The 19,139-nt window shown below is 34.9% G+C and overlaps 1 protein-coding gene across 1 annotated transcript in view; it reads right to left on the bottom strand.

Annotated features, from left to right (window-relative positions):
• Positions 1-19,139, bottom strand: part of Lrba (LPS responsive beige-like anchor protein) — a 543,225-nt gene that overhangs the window by 388,444 nt on the left and 135,642 nt on the right. Inside the window, exons 32-34 of the mRNA XM_032898147.1 lie at positions 15,092-15,170; positions 13,746-13,879; positions 9,877-9,938 (exon numbers count right to left, since the gene is read on the bottom strand). Of these exons, the coding sequence (XP_032754038.1) occupies positions 9,877-9,938; positions 13,746-13,879; positions 15,092-15,170 (275 nt within the window). The remainder of the gene's footprint in view (positions 1-9,876; positions 9,939-13,745; positions 13,880-15,091; positions 15,171-19,139) is intronic.

Here is a 19,139-nt window from a genome sequence, read left to right on the forward strand (position 1 = left end):
GAGTATAAATATAAAACCTCAGTTAATATGTAAAGAGGTATCCATCAAATATATGCAAAGAAGAAAATATGTGAGGTAAAATGTCTAACAAAAAAAGACTTTCCATTAATTGATAAGCAGAAATTGATATATTTGGTTATTTTCACATTGCCAGACATTTTTAATACAAAAAGCATAAATATTTTCTAATTAATAATTACTGTCACTTTAACTGTTCAAGTGTCTAAACACTTTTTGACTTGGAAGAATAAAATCACTATTTATTAAGTTTCATAACAAAAAATGTTACTGCTGAATATTTATTTGAGTAACAAATCTTTATAAAATGTTACATAAAATTCATTAGCTTGCCTCAATCATTTCTTCAATGTATATATACACTGTTTTGTGACAGACTAATTCCAAAAAGCAATTACAACCTCAATCCATATGTAAAAAGACAACAGAAACAAGTACATTAACTCAGTTTTAAAAAAAATAAAAACCTAACGAAAACAGATTACCAATGATTTATATGGGTGTCTAGTGCTGAAGTTAATTACAAGTAACCCAATAAAATAGTGCCTCTATTATTGTGTAGCAAGTACCAGCCGTACACTTACAAGGCAGCGCTCTTTATGCTGCCTTTCATATGCACAGTCCCACAGCACACAGCATTAAGAATTAAACATGTGGTAAATAAGCCCATACAGAAAACAGCAGTTTTTAACTAAAAGCAGAAACTTTCCTGCTGTTTAACTATTTGAAGTCATCGAATTCTGCACACTAACAACCGTATATAAATGTAATTCATTCAAAAAACTGTCAGGGTTAATATAAAATGAGATTTTAATTCAGTGCTAAGTTTAACTTCAAATAAAGAATAATTGTTAAAACACACATATTTGGTTAGAATTCATCAAGAGCAAGTAAGATTTATGTTTATGCTGTGAAATGATATGTCTTCAGAAGGAATATTATTATCTGAACATCATATTACATATACCCATAAAATTCCAGTCTAAGATTTTCAACATGTATTATCTAAGAAACATACAAGAGGCATGAATTTCTTAGGTGTTGAGCCATAGCCCACTGGCCAACCATACATATACTGACTTTGGTTGTGGAAAGGCACAAGATGCAGTACTCTTCAAATATTTATCAATGCATGTAGTAAGATGCTAGCTGATACCTAGTACAGCACAAAAGTCCTAAGGCATGTTTTGGATGGACACCATGATGTCAGCCATTCTTCCACCTACAACATAACTCAAATAGCAATCGAAGGAACTTGAAAATCTGATGCTCTTATATCTGAAGCTTTTACTGTTTCAACATGATGCTCAAAGTTGTGTTATTTAAGTCTATCATTTACATGTGCAATGCTCTGTTTTGATAAATGTATAAATTTCAAAAGGTAAGATGAAGCAATGAACAAATCTATTGCCTTGTGTACTTAGTATAGTTTACAAAGCCAGATTCTGAATCTTAAAGAGAAAGTTCTCCAATTATATTCATCCTTTTTCCATTCTGACAAAATTTAACTGTAAGAATCATCATGTAACACAAATTTTTTGATGATGATATATTTAGTAAGTTTTTAAATGTTTTGAAAAACAGTAAATTAACATGAAATATGTTAAGAAAAAAGGTAGCATAAGTGAGGACTAGATTTTACAAAGAAGACCTCAACGTTGAGGTTCCTAACACTACCAATGTTTCCTGTATTTTGGCACAGTAGCCTTCCTAGGAAGAGCCGTCATCATGATGAGAACCAGAGTGGTAGATCACCTGTGGAGTCAACAGAAGAAAGCCAATGTGACCCATAACTGTTATCTATGAGGAAAAGAATGCAAAATTTTGGGCTTTGAGAAATTCTTAGAGGTAATACTCTATGGTTCAAGATGAAGACAGGTTGGACAGGACATGTAATTATAAATATAGATAATCACAGATGAAAACAGTGTTATTTTATTTTGTGAGATAAAGATAGAGGACATAAATTAATTTCCTTAGAGGAAAGCAGAGACACTGAGGACACTGATGAAAGGAGAAGAGGCTGTGTGGAAACACAGTCAGCACTAACAACTTCAGCCTGTGGCCTGGCCAACTTTGTCCCACGAGCAGTTCTGTATACGTCTATAAATATTAACTAACAAGATCTCTGTGCACTCATAGCTCTCAATAAGAAACCAAGTCTTTGAAATTTAAAAGAAACTGATTCACTCAATGTTATGTGTTAGCCATTAGCAGGAAGAAAATTGTTTATAGATATTCGAAATCAGTCCTCATGGCATTTTTCACCCCCAATCCTTTCTTTCAAAAAATACCCAATGTCACTTAGCTTCATTTTGTTAGCATCATGTTGTAACATCTAAAGATAGATGTCATAAGATAGTGGCATGATCAAACAGGAGGCACTACCGAGATACAGAATACTTTAATTACTGTGAGGGTGGGTACTACAGCACACTAAATAATCTTATCTCAACACTCGCCAAGCAGTGCAAATGCTTTAAAGAGATGGATGCAATATGTAAATTTAAATACAAAAAAGCTGGAAAGGCTAAACTTAATTAACTACTCTGACTGAAGTCCATTCATATATCATAAGTATACTTTGTATAAAAATGTTAAACTTGAATATACTGGAGTCTTTAAGAAGTTATCAAAGGCAGATTAAACAAAGGAAATTTAAAACTACAGTTTTAAGCTAACCCTTAAAATATCACAACTAGAAAACTGATTTAAAGTTGAATTAGGAAGGTGAGCACCAAGCAAAAGAGCAAGCAGTTAATTACTGTGAAACAGACACTGACCTGTACTCAGAGTTGCCTTAAAATCAAAGGGAAATGCCATACTCTGGATATTCCCATTTGTGTTCCTCTCTTTTCCTCTCTTCTTAATCCAAAATTTAAAAGAGGAGTTGTAAAACAGCAGGGAGTTAAATTAAAACACACTCTATTTTCAAAAGTCTCCACACTCACAGGCTGACTTCCTGTCAGGAAGAGCTCCATTTCACTGAACACCCCAATCAGCAGGGAGCTTGCAGAATTAAGTGCCAGTTGATATTACTTTGTTTTGCATTTGCCACCCTTGAGAATAATGTTCAAAGATGTCGTTACACAGTCAGCATGGTCTCATCCTTCTGACTAGACCGCCAAGCCACAGGGTGTACTGCCCATTCCACAAAATGTACCTTTTAAAGTTGTGTTTTCTAAATCCTAGTGTGCTGGTAAAGCACCAGGACGCCTGTATTTCAAATGGAACCCAGAATGTAAAATAAAATTATGTTTTTCTTTGGCTGTAAAAAGCACTTTAATTAATATCAAAGAAAAGTCTGTATCGAAACGTAAACAAAGAGCAGTATACATGGGTATGTTCATTAGCCTACCATTAGATTTCAACATTTTAATATGCATTTGTTCTTGAAAAATAATTCACTTTACTTTGATTTTTGCATGTTCATGTAAGACACAGGTTTCAAACACAAACTTCAAACATAAAGTTTTGGGTTTTTTTTTCAGAGCTGAGGACCGAACCCAGGGCCTTGTGCTTGCTAGGCAAGCGCTTTACCACTGAGCTAAATCCCAATCCCCATAAAGTTATTTTTATAAAGTTTTGAAACAATTCATAATGTTGGGTGGTTAAGTATGAAGTCATTAATAAGCTGATGCCTTCTTTTAATTGTCAGTGATTCTAAGATTTTTTATGATCAATTCAACTATCGCCTGTAGCTCTCAGAAATGTCTTATCTATGCTGGGATGGCTTTTCAGCATCATCTTATAAGGCCAACTATTTACAGTGCACAAACATTAAATTAGCTCTGAACACTTCAATGAGAATACCTATTCTTCCATTTACTGCAAATTATACAGATAAAGTGCTCACCGTTGCTCTGTGACAGAACTGACTGACTACACTGGAGGAGGTCTTTCTCCCATATTAATGGTAGGGACTATGCTATTGATTCTTATTCCATTAGCAATCAAAAGATCATAGGTACTGACAATAACAAAAGCTCAGAAGCAGTCAATTTATAGTCACTAATTTTCTAAAAGTATATTCCAAAGAAGAGGTATAAAAACATCAAAATGGAAAGAGTAACATAATAAAAATGCTAAAATAGAAAACTGGATTAATCCTGGTTGGACCATGGTACACATAAACCACTCTTAAAGAATTCAACTGCCCCCCAAAGTATGGTTTACCTTGTAAAAGTGGTTGGTTACAAGGGATATAGAATATTTACAACATGTCAAAGTGTATGTTTCAACATTTAGTATATTTTCAAAATCTGTAGAAAGAAAAGTGATTTCCTTCTTCTTAAATATAAATTGGATTATTTTCAAAATTTCAGCCACATACTAAGATATTAATTTACTTTAAGATATTAATTATTTTTCAAAAACCTGAAGTTCAATATTTCTCTCACTGTTTATCATGTCAGATGCAAGAAAAGAATGTTAGGCTTAGGACAATGAAGTGACTTAAAGGTAGTTAAAGTAGTTTTGGGGGGTTGGGAGAGAGAGACAGTCAGTCAGAGACAAACAGACAGAGACAGACAGACAGACAGACACAAAGAATCTACACAGCATGGGCCTGTAATCCCAACACATCTGAACAAAGGCAAAACCACTGCTAGTCCTAGACCAGTCTGGGCTACACAGTAAGGCTACAGATCAAAAAGCAAAAGGCAAACCAAACAGAAAAACAAAAACAAAACAAAAAATAGCAAAAATCAAACAAAAAAAGACCAAAGTCATCATGTCCTTTAAACTAAGATCTAAAGTGATCAGTTAATATGTACTCAAAATATATCCTCCCTTCAAGATGTACAGCAAGAATTCAGAACTTGAAATAGCCTTTGAGATTATAGTCCAATTAGAGTAAGGTTATCCCTGAGAACGATGGACTCTGCTTGATAGAGAGAAGCTTCCCAAGGGTTCTAGAACATAAGAATGAACATGCTATGATAAGAAAGAGGACTCCAGATGTATCTAGACAGTCAGGCACAGTAATCACTCATCTAGGACATGTTGATCCAGCTGTTGTCACTAGTATGTACTGAAGGAAAAAGATGAGAACTGCTTTCTGCCACCAACTTTAGTTTAATGAAACAAAAACTATAATATAAGACCTAAAACGGCTCTTAGGTCTCTCAATTCAACTTCGATCTTTGCACTGAATAACTGAACCCAATGTTGGGGCAACCAGACCACAAATTGACAATGAGCAAAAGCTAATGGGATTAAGAGTTATTTTTTCCTACTTTACAGTGAAAGCAAACACATACAGTTTAAAAGTATTTATATTATACAATAAACACAAACAAAGATTTTCAGTGTGAAGAGAATTGGCTTTTGTAAAATCAAATCAGTTATGTCACTACTCTACTGATACAGTACTCTAGTAATCCCAGAGCTTGAGCTGAAGCAGGAGGATAACAAGATTCAGGCTGGAATGAGATACATAGGAAGGCCCTGTCTCATCCCTCTCTCCCAAGAAACAAAGAAAAGCTATAATATTCTTCACTTATCCAAGAAATGTTTAATGAAAATTTTCTATATTCAGGTAAGCATTAGAGATTATCATCTTTAGGCCTCCTACAAATAAATATATACCAAAGTTTAAATTCTGTAATTGGAACATATATAATTTCTTATTGATATAAACTGTGTTCTGACCTGTTTCTAGACATCATACTAACAACTCAGCTAGACCAAAGGATGTGAATTACAATACTAGTACATTCGTGGGAAAAGGGGCTGACTTAAGGCTGGACACATAGTTCAATCTATAAAGTGTTTTCCTAGCATGCATGAAAACCCAGGGTTTAATCCTTATAAATCCTGAATAAACCAACCAGGCATGACAGTGTATATCAGTAATCCAAGCACTCAAGAGATTGGGGCAGAAGGATGACAGGTTGAAACCTAACTCAAGTTCAGACAGAAAGTCCCAGGACAGCCGAGCTACTTACAGTGACCCCATCCCAAAGCCACAAAAACACAGTAAAAAAAAAAGAGAGAGAGAGAGTTGTTTTATGAGACACTAATAAGGAATTAAAAATTATGTGTCAAGACAGAAAAAGGATGACACATTTGGATAACTTTAAGAATTAACAATGACAGTAAAACACATTCAAGCCCCACCTCTCAAAAACCATGATGAACACGCTCTTTTGTTAATTCCTTGTTTGTGTGAGTCAGCTATCCATAATAAGATACCAGTCATGATGAATGTATGAACAAAAAGGGGACAATGGGGGGAAGGAAAAGAGCACTGGACAACAGCATTATGTATCAAAGAATCTGGAGAGAGAAATTCAAGATACAGAAGCAGAATTTATAAGGAAAATAAAAGAAAGATAAGAGAAAGGAAAATGAGGATTCTACTAATATTCAGACAAAAATTAGGATAAAAACCAACATTAAAAACAAAAGGATGCTGCTGTATGTCTATCGGCTATCAGCAGTTAGTTGTCAATTCAAAGATACAGCAAACTCAAGTGAAAAATCACCAACCCCGTCATTACTTTCATGTGAAGAAAGCATTCCCAAAAATATTAATAATGTTGATTTATCTTTTAAAAACTCAGGATAAGCATTTAAATAAACTTCTGCTGCTAATTGATAACTCAGACAGGATGCCAAGCCAGACTACATGGTGTGGTTAGTTTTTCTATAGACTGTATGCATTTCTGATAAATGGGAAAAGAATAGATGACCTGGCAGAAGGCTCAGACAATAATATGTGATTTACAGGACATGAATGCCGCTACCACAAGATTTATCTGACAGCCCTCTCCGATAGTGGACTGTTGAGTATCCGATGGAGTGATTTCTAGTCTAGAAAGTCTACTACTGAGTAGCCATACACATTATTTATTTATTAGATGTTTTGGGTTGAAACCATTTTTAAATGATGCACTTCACAATGCACAGTCATAAATTTAGCTTTAAACCCAAGAAGGGAGGTAGTGTTATTGGAATGTATGTCAGACTGAATTAGGATGAGCAACACAACACTTTTATAAAGTGGCCTTGAATGCAATGTCAGTTCTTTCAAAAATGATATTAATGTCAAATGAGGAAGATACAAGCACTTTATACAGCACTGAAGTACTATTACTTGAAACATTTAATATTTTCTTTAAAATCATTTTAACAGGTTTACACACAAAAACGACAAAATAGGAAGGCATTAATAAGTTGTTTGGGGTATAGGTGAAAACTTTCTCAACTTTTTGTGTGTGTGGAAATATATGCTTCCTTGAATACTGAATGTAGTTATCTTTTAAGGAAAGCAATTTGGGCTAAGGATGTGGCTCTTTGGCAGAGCATTTGTCTAAAATGTGCAAGGCCCAAGACATAATCTGCAGCACTGAAAGAAATTAATTAATTTCAAGAAAAAAGAACAATATTTAGAGCTTACCCAGTACTTGATTTTATAAGATGCACTACATAAATTAATTTAATAAATATTACTCAAAAGCAAAATATTGAATAGTAAGAGAGCTTTCCAACTCTACTAACACAGCCAAATGTTTTAAATAGTATAAACTATGAAATAATGAGGAAAGAGTAACAAACGTGCTAGCCAAACCCTTAAAGACTTTTACAGTGATACATTTTATCTATTTGACAGCAAATCTCATATGATCAGATCTTTAATTTACACTGTAAATATATTTTGTAATAAAGTATGGTTAAACACCTTGTCTTTAAATTTTTAAAAGAAAATAAGTTGTGAATCAGCTCAAGAAAATAATCAGAATATAGCTGACTGCTATGAAATTAACACCAACTAATTTGTAAAGTTCTAAATCAAATTTGCAGATGTTAATTTCATAAGCATATCCCATTATTTATGTGATTAAAAAGGAGTTTTTGACCTGATCTCTTGATCTTTGGCACCCAATCCTTTCCATCTCCTCCTAAAAAATTAATTAAAAATTTAGCAAGATGGTAGCTTTTTACTTCCCACGCTATCTCACACTAAAAAAAATTATCAATCAAACTCAAGACATCCCCACCCAGTATCTGCAAAATGTCCCCTTGAAATTCAATTTCATATCTCCTCAGCTTTCATGTAGAAAAAGACAGTTCACTTCTTAACAAAATAAATCACTTTTGTGATTACCAAGTTGACCTCTTTGAATTAGGAAAATTCAAAGTGAAAAATGTAATTATCACCCTGGAACAATCTGTATACATGTGGAGCTAATAATAGCTTCATTTTTCACACTGTGTCACATCTCGTACACATGCCATGGGACATCTTGAAGAACTCATAAAAAAGTGCTGAGGACTTGAAATGCCTAATAATGTATGTTATTCAAATAAAATCCCTGAGAATTTCCGATTTGTACAACTTAGTCTTCTAAGTGATTTCCATATGCCATTTGATCAGATAAGCATTAAGCAGCACAGTGACATCCATGACAAATGGCTGTTATCATGTGTCATTCTTTATCTGGGCAGCCTCTGACATTCGGATACATATTGTGCTATATTTAAAGTAGCTTTCACGTACCAAAGCAAATTCAACCCTAAACTAAAAGATGAAACTTCATTATTAAAATTTACATATAAAGCAACTACACTATAAACAAGAGAACCATATCTTATGAAGAAACCATGAGGACTAAAAGGAAAGGTAATTTCAAACAGGTATAAGGTGTATCTGGTGATTTTCATACAAGAAATAAACAACCAACTATTTAAAATCAGATGGCATAATGAGAAATTTTACCGAGGGAGATTTTGGAAAAGAAGTATTCTAAACAAAATACTTAGATTAAAAAAAAACCATAAAAATCAAAGAATAATAAGCCCTTTAAAAAATGTACAAGTTCATTATAAAATTCCATTAGCTATACTCTCTACGAGTAATTGTTCTTATTGCACTGTATTGATAACACATAGTATTGATTTTTCACACCTTCTATGATTCTTTAATTTGTATTCATGAAATGTCCATCAGCACAGTCTGAATAAATTTGGCAACATAGGCACTAAAATGAATAAATCAATGCGAAGAAACATTAATTTTGTATTATCCTTATTCGTTAGGCAAGTAAACCATGAGAGTTGTAAATGAAGGTCAAAGGTGTTGAAATGGGTCAAAACCCTTGACCTCTAAAGCAATACCCTTCCTATTAAAAAAGGCTATGTTAAAGTTTTAAGTACAGGAATTTACTACCAGCAAGATACCACTTTAAAAAGACTACAGGGAAAAAAAAAACTCAATAAAAACATTCATTTGTTTACTTGAAAAACAAAAATCAAAACATCACAGGATATATAAATTTTATTTAAGCTTTAAAAATCGTTAAAGCTAACCAAAGGGTTTCTAAACACTGGAATTAATTTTGCTCTGAGGAATTTGTTTTGTACATCTTATGATGATGACTGCCACATCTTTGTTGGTATTTTCCCAAGTCTACTGTGTATGTCAAGAATAATTAGCAATGACAAGGATTCAAAATTATTTATTACACATTTTATAACCTCTGCACAAAAGGGAGGCAAACCCATGATTCCCAAGGGAATTCAGAGCAGCACTCGACAAAGTACATAAGTAAAGCTCTTTCTAGATCCTTAGTCACAGAGCAAAAAGAGTCCTTTCAAGACCAACTGATTCAAGCATTTTAGGGTAATTCTAAAATCTGCTTTTCTCATTTATCGTCTCCTCACTCTCGTTCTCTCTCATGTTTAAAAATCATATATACTATATATAAGTAATCATCTTAAGATAGAAATGAAATTATTTTAACATAACATTCAAAACTTTATTGCCACAAAAACTTAATACAGCAAGAAGCTGTCAAACACACACACACAGGAGAACCTACTTCTCCATCGAGATTTGATTGTGCCTGCACCCACCTGGGAACACAGCAGCATGACCAGCTCCACAACTGAACTGCTGGACTTCATGCAGACCAGACCTGTTTTAAAGAAAAGATTATTCTAAAAACACAAAGATTTTAAAAACTCCAGACATTCATTTTATATGCTATTTTTGTCCAAATTAAAACTAAAATGTTAATATTGTGCTAAGAACTATCTGTACACATTTGATTGTATAATAAACAAAGTACTCTGTGGTTACTTTAATTTAAATCAAAATTATCACTTCTGTAAACTACTTCATTTTAACTTTCAGGATACTCAATCGTTTATTGATTTCTTCTATAGTGATATTTCATGATACTCATAGAAATGCATATAACATATGCCATATTGATTATGATCATCTACATTTTGTTGGGAGAGAGTTGATCATTACACATGCAGAGAAGGGAAATAGCTCCCTGACCTTTGCTTTCTCCACCACACTCTCTCCCTTCAACCCTCCAGCTATCAATCAAGTTTCCATTTTGTTTCATGGCAGCAGACATCCCAAACACTCTTATTAGTACCTTGACCTCCGACCTCACACTAAACCTTAACAGAAATGCAAGCCATTGTCTGTTATGTATTCCTCATTTCCTATAAACTAATTATTTACATTTTCCTTTCTATTATTTCTATTTTCCTTTTGTTTTAGATTAACTAAAAATATCCTTAGAAAGGAACTTTTATATCCTTAGCAACCATCTAAAGAGTTATGTACTTTAAATACAATCAAAGAACAACACAAAGAATTTATTATTACAAATATATTTAAAAAGGAATTCCAACCCTTATGAGGATTGAATAACCCAAAGACATTATAAATATCAAAGACTTACAACTGTTTATTCTGTATTAAATACATTTGAGTGATATTCAAGCCCTGTGGTATTAGTCCCATTTTTACTCCATTAAAACTTCCATACATCCCACTCATTCCCTATCTCTTATCTTTATGCCCTTTAGTTTTCTGCCTTTTAACTGAACAATAGCGCTGGATGACACATTAAAGCTTTACAAATACCTTTCATTTTCTTAAAAAAAAAAAAAAAGGAGAACAATTTTCACCATGTTAGAAATGTCAAAAGCAACGGAGACAGTGGCATAAAGATGTACACATAGCCTTTGTGGGCTGCACTAAGCAAGCATTCATCACTAACACGTGGGTTTGCACTGCTAAGACGATCAGAACACAGCAGTCCAAAGGCTGCCAAGCAGGGAAGAAGGACAGCGCTACCATCTCTTCACTTGCCTGGGCTTCCACTGATCCAAAACCCTGTCACTTTTTAATATGTAAGCCAGAAATAAGGACAGTTTTACCACAACTTCAATACCTATTGCTCTTGCAGAGAGCAGGAGAAATAGTCGTCCTTCCCCAGGGAGAATGATTCCAATTGCTAACCCAAAGCCAATGGTCAGCCGAAAAAGTATGAAAAAAGTAACTTAGGGACTAGACAGGTTATATTTAGAACTATGTATGTATATACATATATGTATGTAACAGCAATTAATGAAAAAAGGCTACGAATTTTCCATTAAAGAAAGGAATTAAGGTACATGGAAAGGTCTGAAGGGAAGAAAGAAATGGTATAATTATGATCTCAAAAAAAAAATGGCCCCTAAAAAATAAATTCTTATAGTGAATTAATGACAGTTAGGTTATTAATCCTCATTAAATTAGTTAATTCCACAGGAAGCAGAATTATTACTCCTGGATTCTAGTCTAGACCTTTCACATGTGAAATGAACAAAAGAGACAGAAATGATTTCGAGCATGCAAACTTAGAAAGGTTTATACAATGGTCTTCATTCCACCACACATATTTCAATACTTATGTAGAAAAATACATGTATATACATTTGTTTCTTTTCAGTCTTATTTCAGAATAGCATAATACATATAATCTTTATATTAAGTGTTAAATACAAAGATTATAGAGAGAAAATATGTACTGAACAGCTGAATGTGCAGAAAACCAATGGTAGTGACAGGGCATGTAACATCACATTTTTAGTTGAACAGTTACTGTGCTCTTGCAGGATAGTAAATGTGCTAAGGAGCAGAGTGTGGAGACATAACAGACCTGGTATTGGACTTCTCACACTAAGTATCTGTTGAAAGGACATTCATGCTACAGACGCACGCGCATAACTCTGAACAAAGATGAAGCTTCATAAGTAGATGTATGACTTCAAACATTTTTGATGTGTGAAACAAAAATTAGGCTTTGAACTGCCTTTCAATTCAGACTTCCTTGCATCTTTAAATCGATTATTTTCAAACTGTATTATTTAATAAGTAAGTGTCCTTTATAGTTACATAGTCTGTTATTAAATAAATTATTGATGTATAACTGAAGTATTTCTAAATCAGAAATTTCTTTTTAAATAAATTCATTGTGACTTTTGAACTCTGGAAATGAGATCATGCATTACCAAATATGTCAGTATTTTGGACACTAAAGAAGAAATGGGGATTTTTGTTATTAACCAGGACCCTTGAGCTTTAGTAAATTATCAATATTTATATTACACCATCAATTGGGTCCAAAAATAAAAGCAAAACACAATAATTATAATCCAACAACATTCAAACAAAATTAACTCTTACTATCATTACTAAAAGTTCTCAAATTTGGCCTTTAAAATCTCTAGTTTTGGGATGGCAACTGATATTTTTAAGGTAACCTATTAAATTAGTTGTTATTTTAAATGGTTTCTCATATAGCCCTGGCCAGGTCTAAAACTCCCAAGTTGTGAGTTTCCACTTCCCAATCCTGGGAACCAGTCTTTAAGTTCCTACATAGAATCAGTTGTTTGAAAAATTGTTCTCTGTTGAACTGAATCTTCCTTCACCTAGTTGAGTCATTTTTTGAAAACATTAGCTTTACAATGCCTCATGAAAAAAATAAAGAAAACCCAGAGGACCACTGCCCTTCATCCATTCTCTAAGTGGCAGGCGTGTCCTCAGCAATCTTCCTCTGCGTGCTGCCTGGCAAGACGACATCCAGGTACCCTACACATGGTCTGTCCCCATGCGTAAGAGCAGGGTAGTTTACAGTGCCAGTTATCATAAAATATAATGGTACTAGCAGAAAGTTAATTATTTATACATGGCGAGATATGGATGTTTGTAAGGCTCTAAAGTATAAGCAAAGCCTTGTACACCAGTCTGCCTGATACCCGTGGTGAATTTAATTTCACTAAAAAATAAATCCTGATCTAAAGATGAACTCAACAGTAAAGCACTTGTATAGGATGTACAAGATCCCATGTTCAACCTCCAGCACCAGAAAAACAAATGCTACTGCTTTGGCCTATTACTTTTAGACTCCATCTGTGAGGGTTTGAATATGCTTAACCCAGTGAACAGCACCATTAGCGGAGTGGCATTGTTGAAGGAAGTCTACCACTGTAGGGTTGGCTTTGAGACCCTCTTCCTTGCTGCCTGGAAGACGGTAGTCTTCTCTTGTTTGCCTTTGAAATAAGGTGTAGAACTCTCGGCTTCTCCAGAACCAGGCCTGCATGGACACTGCCATGCTTTCTGCCTTGATGATAATGGACTGAACCTGTGAACCTGTAAGCCAGCCCCAATTAAATGTTGTCCTTTATAAGAGTTGCCTTGGTCATGGCGTCTCTTCATAGCAACAAAACACTACTTAAAGCACCATTGAATTTGCTGGTTTAAAAAAAAAAAAAGATTAAAATATAACAGATTTGTGAAAAAGTCTTCAAAAGACACAGACCTCCACAAGGGCTGGCCAATGGTGAAAATATTTAAGATGATGCAGACTTTTCTTACTTGAGCACATACCTTTATAATGTAAATGCATATAAACAGAATAAAGAAAACCACCTACTTGTTCCTTCGATAAGCAGTTCTTGTCCATGACTACCTAACAGTGTCCGAGAAAGGAAAGGTGCAAAATCCACGAAAATCTCTCGGAGCAGGGGAGCTGCCTTCTCCAGGGCGTGCTCGAGTCTTTCTGTGATACTAACAAAAGACGCTGAGTTAGCTTTCTAGGCTGTAGAGTGACATCTGCTTCCACAGAAACATAAAGTCTAACAGTTTTCTACCTAAAATGTCCTTTTTTTACCCTGATATGTCTTTCCACTCCAAGTTCTCACAGACGCCTGAGGAACCACCATTCCAAGCATCAGTTCTTACTGTAAACTGCACCTTGCCCACTGAAAGCACTTTTCAATGACTCTATTATAATCTAAACTAACTCAAGACCTCATCTTATTTATCTGCTCATCAAACTTGGCTATCAAAAATTTGATATAAAATGTCTTCATTTTAAGTTGTCAGTTGTAGCATGCAAATGTCTGTAAAAACAAGTTCAAACTTTTACTGAAGTGATAACACTTTCTTTCTAATATATTCTAAGATACTTTATTAGAAAAACCATAAATCGTACATCTACAATTATCTTAACATATTAACAAGTTTTCATGAGCATGCATATATGTTCATATATAATTAATCATATACATACATTTAATGAGTTTAGAAGAATAAACAGGCATGCTGACCATCAGGGAACTGATGAGCAAATAAATTAACAGCCATTGCTACTCTTGGTTCACAACAGTACTTCCATACCTTAAGTTAGCAATAGAGCAGCTCCCACTGAAACTATCAGACAACCCTCTAAAGATTCTGCTCTCCACAACCACCTCCTCACAGGTTTCTCCCTGTGCCTCACAGAACCTTTTCCGCCTGTGTGATCCCACAAATACACACTCTTCACAGAAGCACCCTACTGTCCTGGGAGACAGGGATTTGGCAGTTATGGTAAGAAAAAACAAAAATTCTCCAACCACTTGGCATATAGTGGCTAGAAATATGACTATAAATTTCAGAATTAAATTTTGAGACATATTTTCCACATTAAAATTCTAACTAAAAGTAAAACTCTGTGTAGTATGCAGAATTAATATGATCATGATCGAGAAGATATGATCGCTTTTAAAGAAAAGGAACAATATATTCCTAACAATTCAAAATTATTTGCAATATACACCATAAGCTCATAAAAATGTATCATACATGTAGCCTTTTTATTACAAGTGGACAATTCTCATAAACATTCTAAAACATAATATTTTGAAATAAAATTAATTTTGAAAGAATTCAGGGGAAGGGGAGGGTGGGTCATAAAAAAAGCACAAATTTCAATACCCAAACAAGCAGCGTAAATACCTCATGTGTGCGACTGGGTCTTGTGGGACGGAGCCAACCGCTGGCACTGAGGGCAACTTTGCATTAGGAGATCTACTTCCTATAAAAGAAAAAGTAAGTATGTAACAGTAACTTTCTCGATCTGGATATAAGGATTCAAATATGACCTCTTTACCAACAAGCATGTATTAAGTGTATTTTTTTTTCAAACACGTATCACTCTTAGATAAAGTCTAACAATTAAAGTTTTTCTCTATTTATATGTAAATCCCTTTGTAAGGTCAGCTGTGTTAGGCAACCCTCATATCGAAGAGGTTGAGAAGCAGCAGACAAGTATTGGTAGATTGTGATCTGCTGAGTTAACTCTGCAATTTCTTTTATTCAGAATGAATGGAAACTAAAAGCAGAAGCCTTCTTTCCAATGAAGTGAAACTTGGAAAGATAAAATTCCTAATTTAGCTCTAAACAGCTGTATCACTATACCAAGAGCATAACCTTTTAGGCATCACTGGAGAACATGTGTTACACATACTGATCAAGAGTCTAACACAGTGAACAATCCACAGATCTGCACTTTCTCATGAACCTTCATTATAATTACAACATGACATGTACTTCTCACATTTATTTAACTGATGCTCACCCTCCCGCCCCAAGATCACAGAGGAGAGAACAGCAGAGCAACAGATGTTTATGAGGAGTTTCACATGGTAACAAAGTCTAGTGGACAGGAGGCAAGCCCATTAGAATACTAGAAGGTGAAGGACCAGACTGTTCCCCATCCTCTAGGACAGGATGGCAGGGAAGCCACGCCTAGAAACCATGGCATGTCCTACAGGTACTAGCTACTACCTCCCCTGCACCCTTTTTCCAACTCTAGTTAAAAAACAAAAAAACAAACACCAGGGCGTCACTTAGCTCAGGTTGTCCTCAAGCTACAATATAACCAAGAAGAACACTGAACTTACTATATGTACCCCACCCTACCAGTTCTGGAATTACAAATGTATACTGCTATGTCTGGCTTCCAACTGATAATGTAAATGTGCTTCTTCCAGCTGTCATACAGCACTTTTTAAAGAGCAGAAAACCCTCATCTTTCCCCTCCACCTACCTCTAGCAGCTGGAGAGTCTAAAGATATAACTGAAGGGCTTGGTTAACTTGAACTGCAGATGTAATTCCCCTAATCATCCCAACTCCCATACTTGAAGAAGCCTATTTTTGTCCCATCACTCTCTTTCCTATCATTCTATTTCAGTGTTTTTGTTTAAAGTACATTATCTGGTCTTATTCTAGTCTTTCCAATTATGGTCTGATATAACCTTTAATGCATATATCTTAATAATAACAATTCAGTCCTCTTAATGAATAGAGTCTTTAAACTGTTTTCTCCTAAACAGACACCATTGTCTTTGCATCATCAAGAAATACCTGTCTGTAAAATTTACCTAATAAAAGAGTATGTCAGAAAACTAAATCTGGCAGAGCCAGGAATGGATAGGAATCAAAATATATAATGGCAAGACTTGAAGAACTAAGTCCAAAAGACTTAGTTAGAAAAATAATTCTGGTGGGCGGGGAGGATAAAATATACAGGATCAGACTACCAATCAATCTAAGATAGAAGTGGAACATAAATGGGAGGGTCATTGCTATCTGCACAGTATTAGGAAGGAATGTCGTATTAACTTCCCTCCACGTCAGAGCAAATGAGCTGCAGGAGTCCAGCTGGCACTGTAATAAAGACCTGAGGTGGTCAAGTACAGAAGGGCACACTGTGCAGCAGCTGTGGTACAGTTACCAAATCTGATTCCCTGACATTGTAGCCTACAAGGTGCCAGGTAAATGTGAAAATAGAAGAAACAAAATTCCACTGCAACCCTTTACCAAGGTAGACCAAAGAAAGCCAATAAACACAACACACACCAACACACACACACACACACACACACACACACACACACACACACACACACACACTTTCTTTTCTCTTTCTCTCTCTCTCTCTCTCTCTCTCTCTCTCTCTCTCTCTCTCTCTCTCTCTCCCCCCCATTCCTTCCTCCCTCCTCTCCCCTCAAAGCTGAAAAACAGAACTCTGAAATCTATGCAGGATCAGAGGTTGAATATGTTTCCTCTATTTCTCAAACCTCAGACAGTGTATGCTAGAAGCATCTAAAGTGAAAACAATAACAGAAGAGAAAATGGAGAGAAAGTGGCTGGAGCAAACTAAGAGGGGGTAGGCCTCCGACATCCAGGTGCTACAGTACCCTATCAGCCACACACAGTTGCTAAAAGGTGCACTAAAGCCCACCGCCAGTGCTTGCAGTCTTGTTTGGGATAAAGGATTTCTGAGCACGGGCACCCTAGGACTATGAAGAATCTAAGTAAAAACCACCACTGTGCAATCATGTCACAACACAAACAAAACCACAAACTCTGCCCAAAGAAATAAGAGGAGTCCAACCACCCAAGCTTTAAGAGGACCTACCCTTCTTTTTTTTTTTTTTTTTTTGAAATGTTGAAACGTAATACATTTTATTAACTAATAATTTAAATATCTTTGTAAGGTTACATGATGGTTCACATATATAATTCTAGTGCTTAGGAGGCTGAGGATGGAAGATTGCCTTAGGAATGGGGCATCATAGGGAGTTCAGGGCTACCATAAGCATCAAAACAAGACCTTATCTCAAAATGTCAAAAGGAAAATCTCATCGTGACTATTTTTTCCTTCATTCCTTAGACTTCAATGTAATCTTCATATGATATAATATTATTAATAATAATAATAATAATAATAATAATAATAATCTAATGCATACACACATCTTCATATTTCAGTGCACTTCTTTACACATTGTAGCCCACGCTTTCTTTTCAGGTATTACTTACAGTATCCCATCCAAGGATTGCTTCCTTTCCTCACAGTATTTAATCTAAAGCCCTCATTTTCTTCTCATGAAACTCAGTGAACACAAGTTCTAGTCCTGTAGTAAACTTTGTGACTGGCTTGCCACTTAAACTGTATGCTTTCTCCTTTACTGCAATGGGCTTAAGCCAACTTATTCGTGCATCTAGTTAGAACACAGTGACAAGCACTTTACATGGGGAAAACAGCGATTTTCCTACTTCTGGAAAGCCTTTTATTTTTGCCTTACTATACCCAAAATAAAGAAGTATTCCTTACACAAGCTAAATAGGCAGTTTACCAAATAAACTACATCCCTACACCCCCATTTGCTAAATTCTTCACAGTAAAATTGGTTCGTGAAAAACTGCTGGCACTGACTTTTATTACAATTGATTAATAAAATATTTCTCAAGACAGGGGTGGTGGCATATGCCTGTAATTCCAATACTTTGGAGCCTGAAGCAGGAGGATTAGAAGTTGGAGGCCAGACTGTGCTATATAAGACCTTATAAATAAATAAATAATTTAATTAACTTTTCTTTTTTTTCTTTTCTTTTTTTTTTTAAGGTGGCACATGAGTACCATTTGAGCACAGCTATAGGGTTAATTAACTTTTCTTGAGAATTGTTTGACAAGTGGTAGTAATTTTAAAAGCTATATACTTTGAATATTATCACTTATTTTCTCTAAAATTCATTGTTATCCCTAAACTTTTATGACATTAATAAAGAGAAGTACCTATCTATTTAAGTGTAAAAAATAAAAATGTAACAAATTCAAAGAAAATATTTAGGCAAAAACTGTAAAGCAAGATTAACTTTTGACTGTGTTGGTTGATGCTGCTTATTTACTCGTTTATTTCATTTATTTACTTTAGCTGTTTTAAGACAGGGTTTCTCTGTGTAGCTCTGGCTGTCCTGGAATTTGCTCTGTAGACCCAACAGGCCTGTAATTCAAAAATCCACAAGCCTCTGTCTCCCAAGTACTGGGATTAAAGCATGAGCCAACAAAATCCCCAGTTCCTGTTCCTAAAGTGTGACACTGAGGACTGAACCCAAGATTGTCCTGAGCTATACTCCCAACTCTGATTCTAATTTTTTTAATTAGTTATTTTATTTATTTACATTTCAAATGTTATTCCCCTTCCCAGTTTCCCC

The sequence above is a fragment of the Rattus rattus genome, chromosome 3 (assembly GCF_011064425.1).
Source record: "Rattus rattus isolate New Zealand chromosome 3, Rrattus_CSIRO_v1, whole genome shotgun sequence".
Lineage (NCBI taxonomy): Eukaryota > Metazoa > Chordata > Mammalia > Rodentia > Muridae > Rattus > Rattus rattus.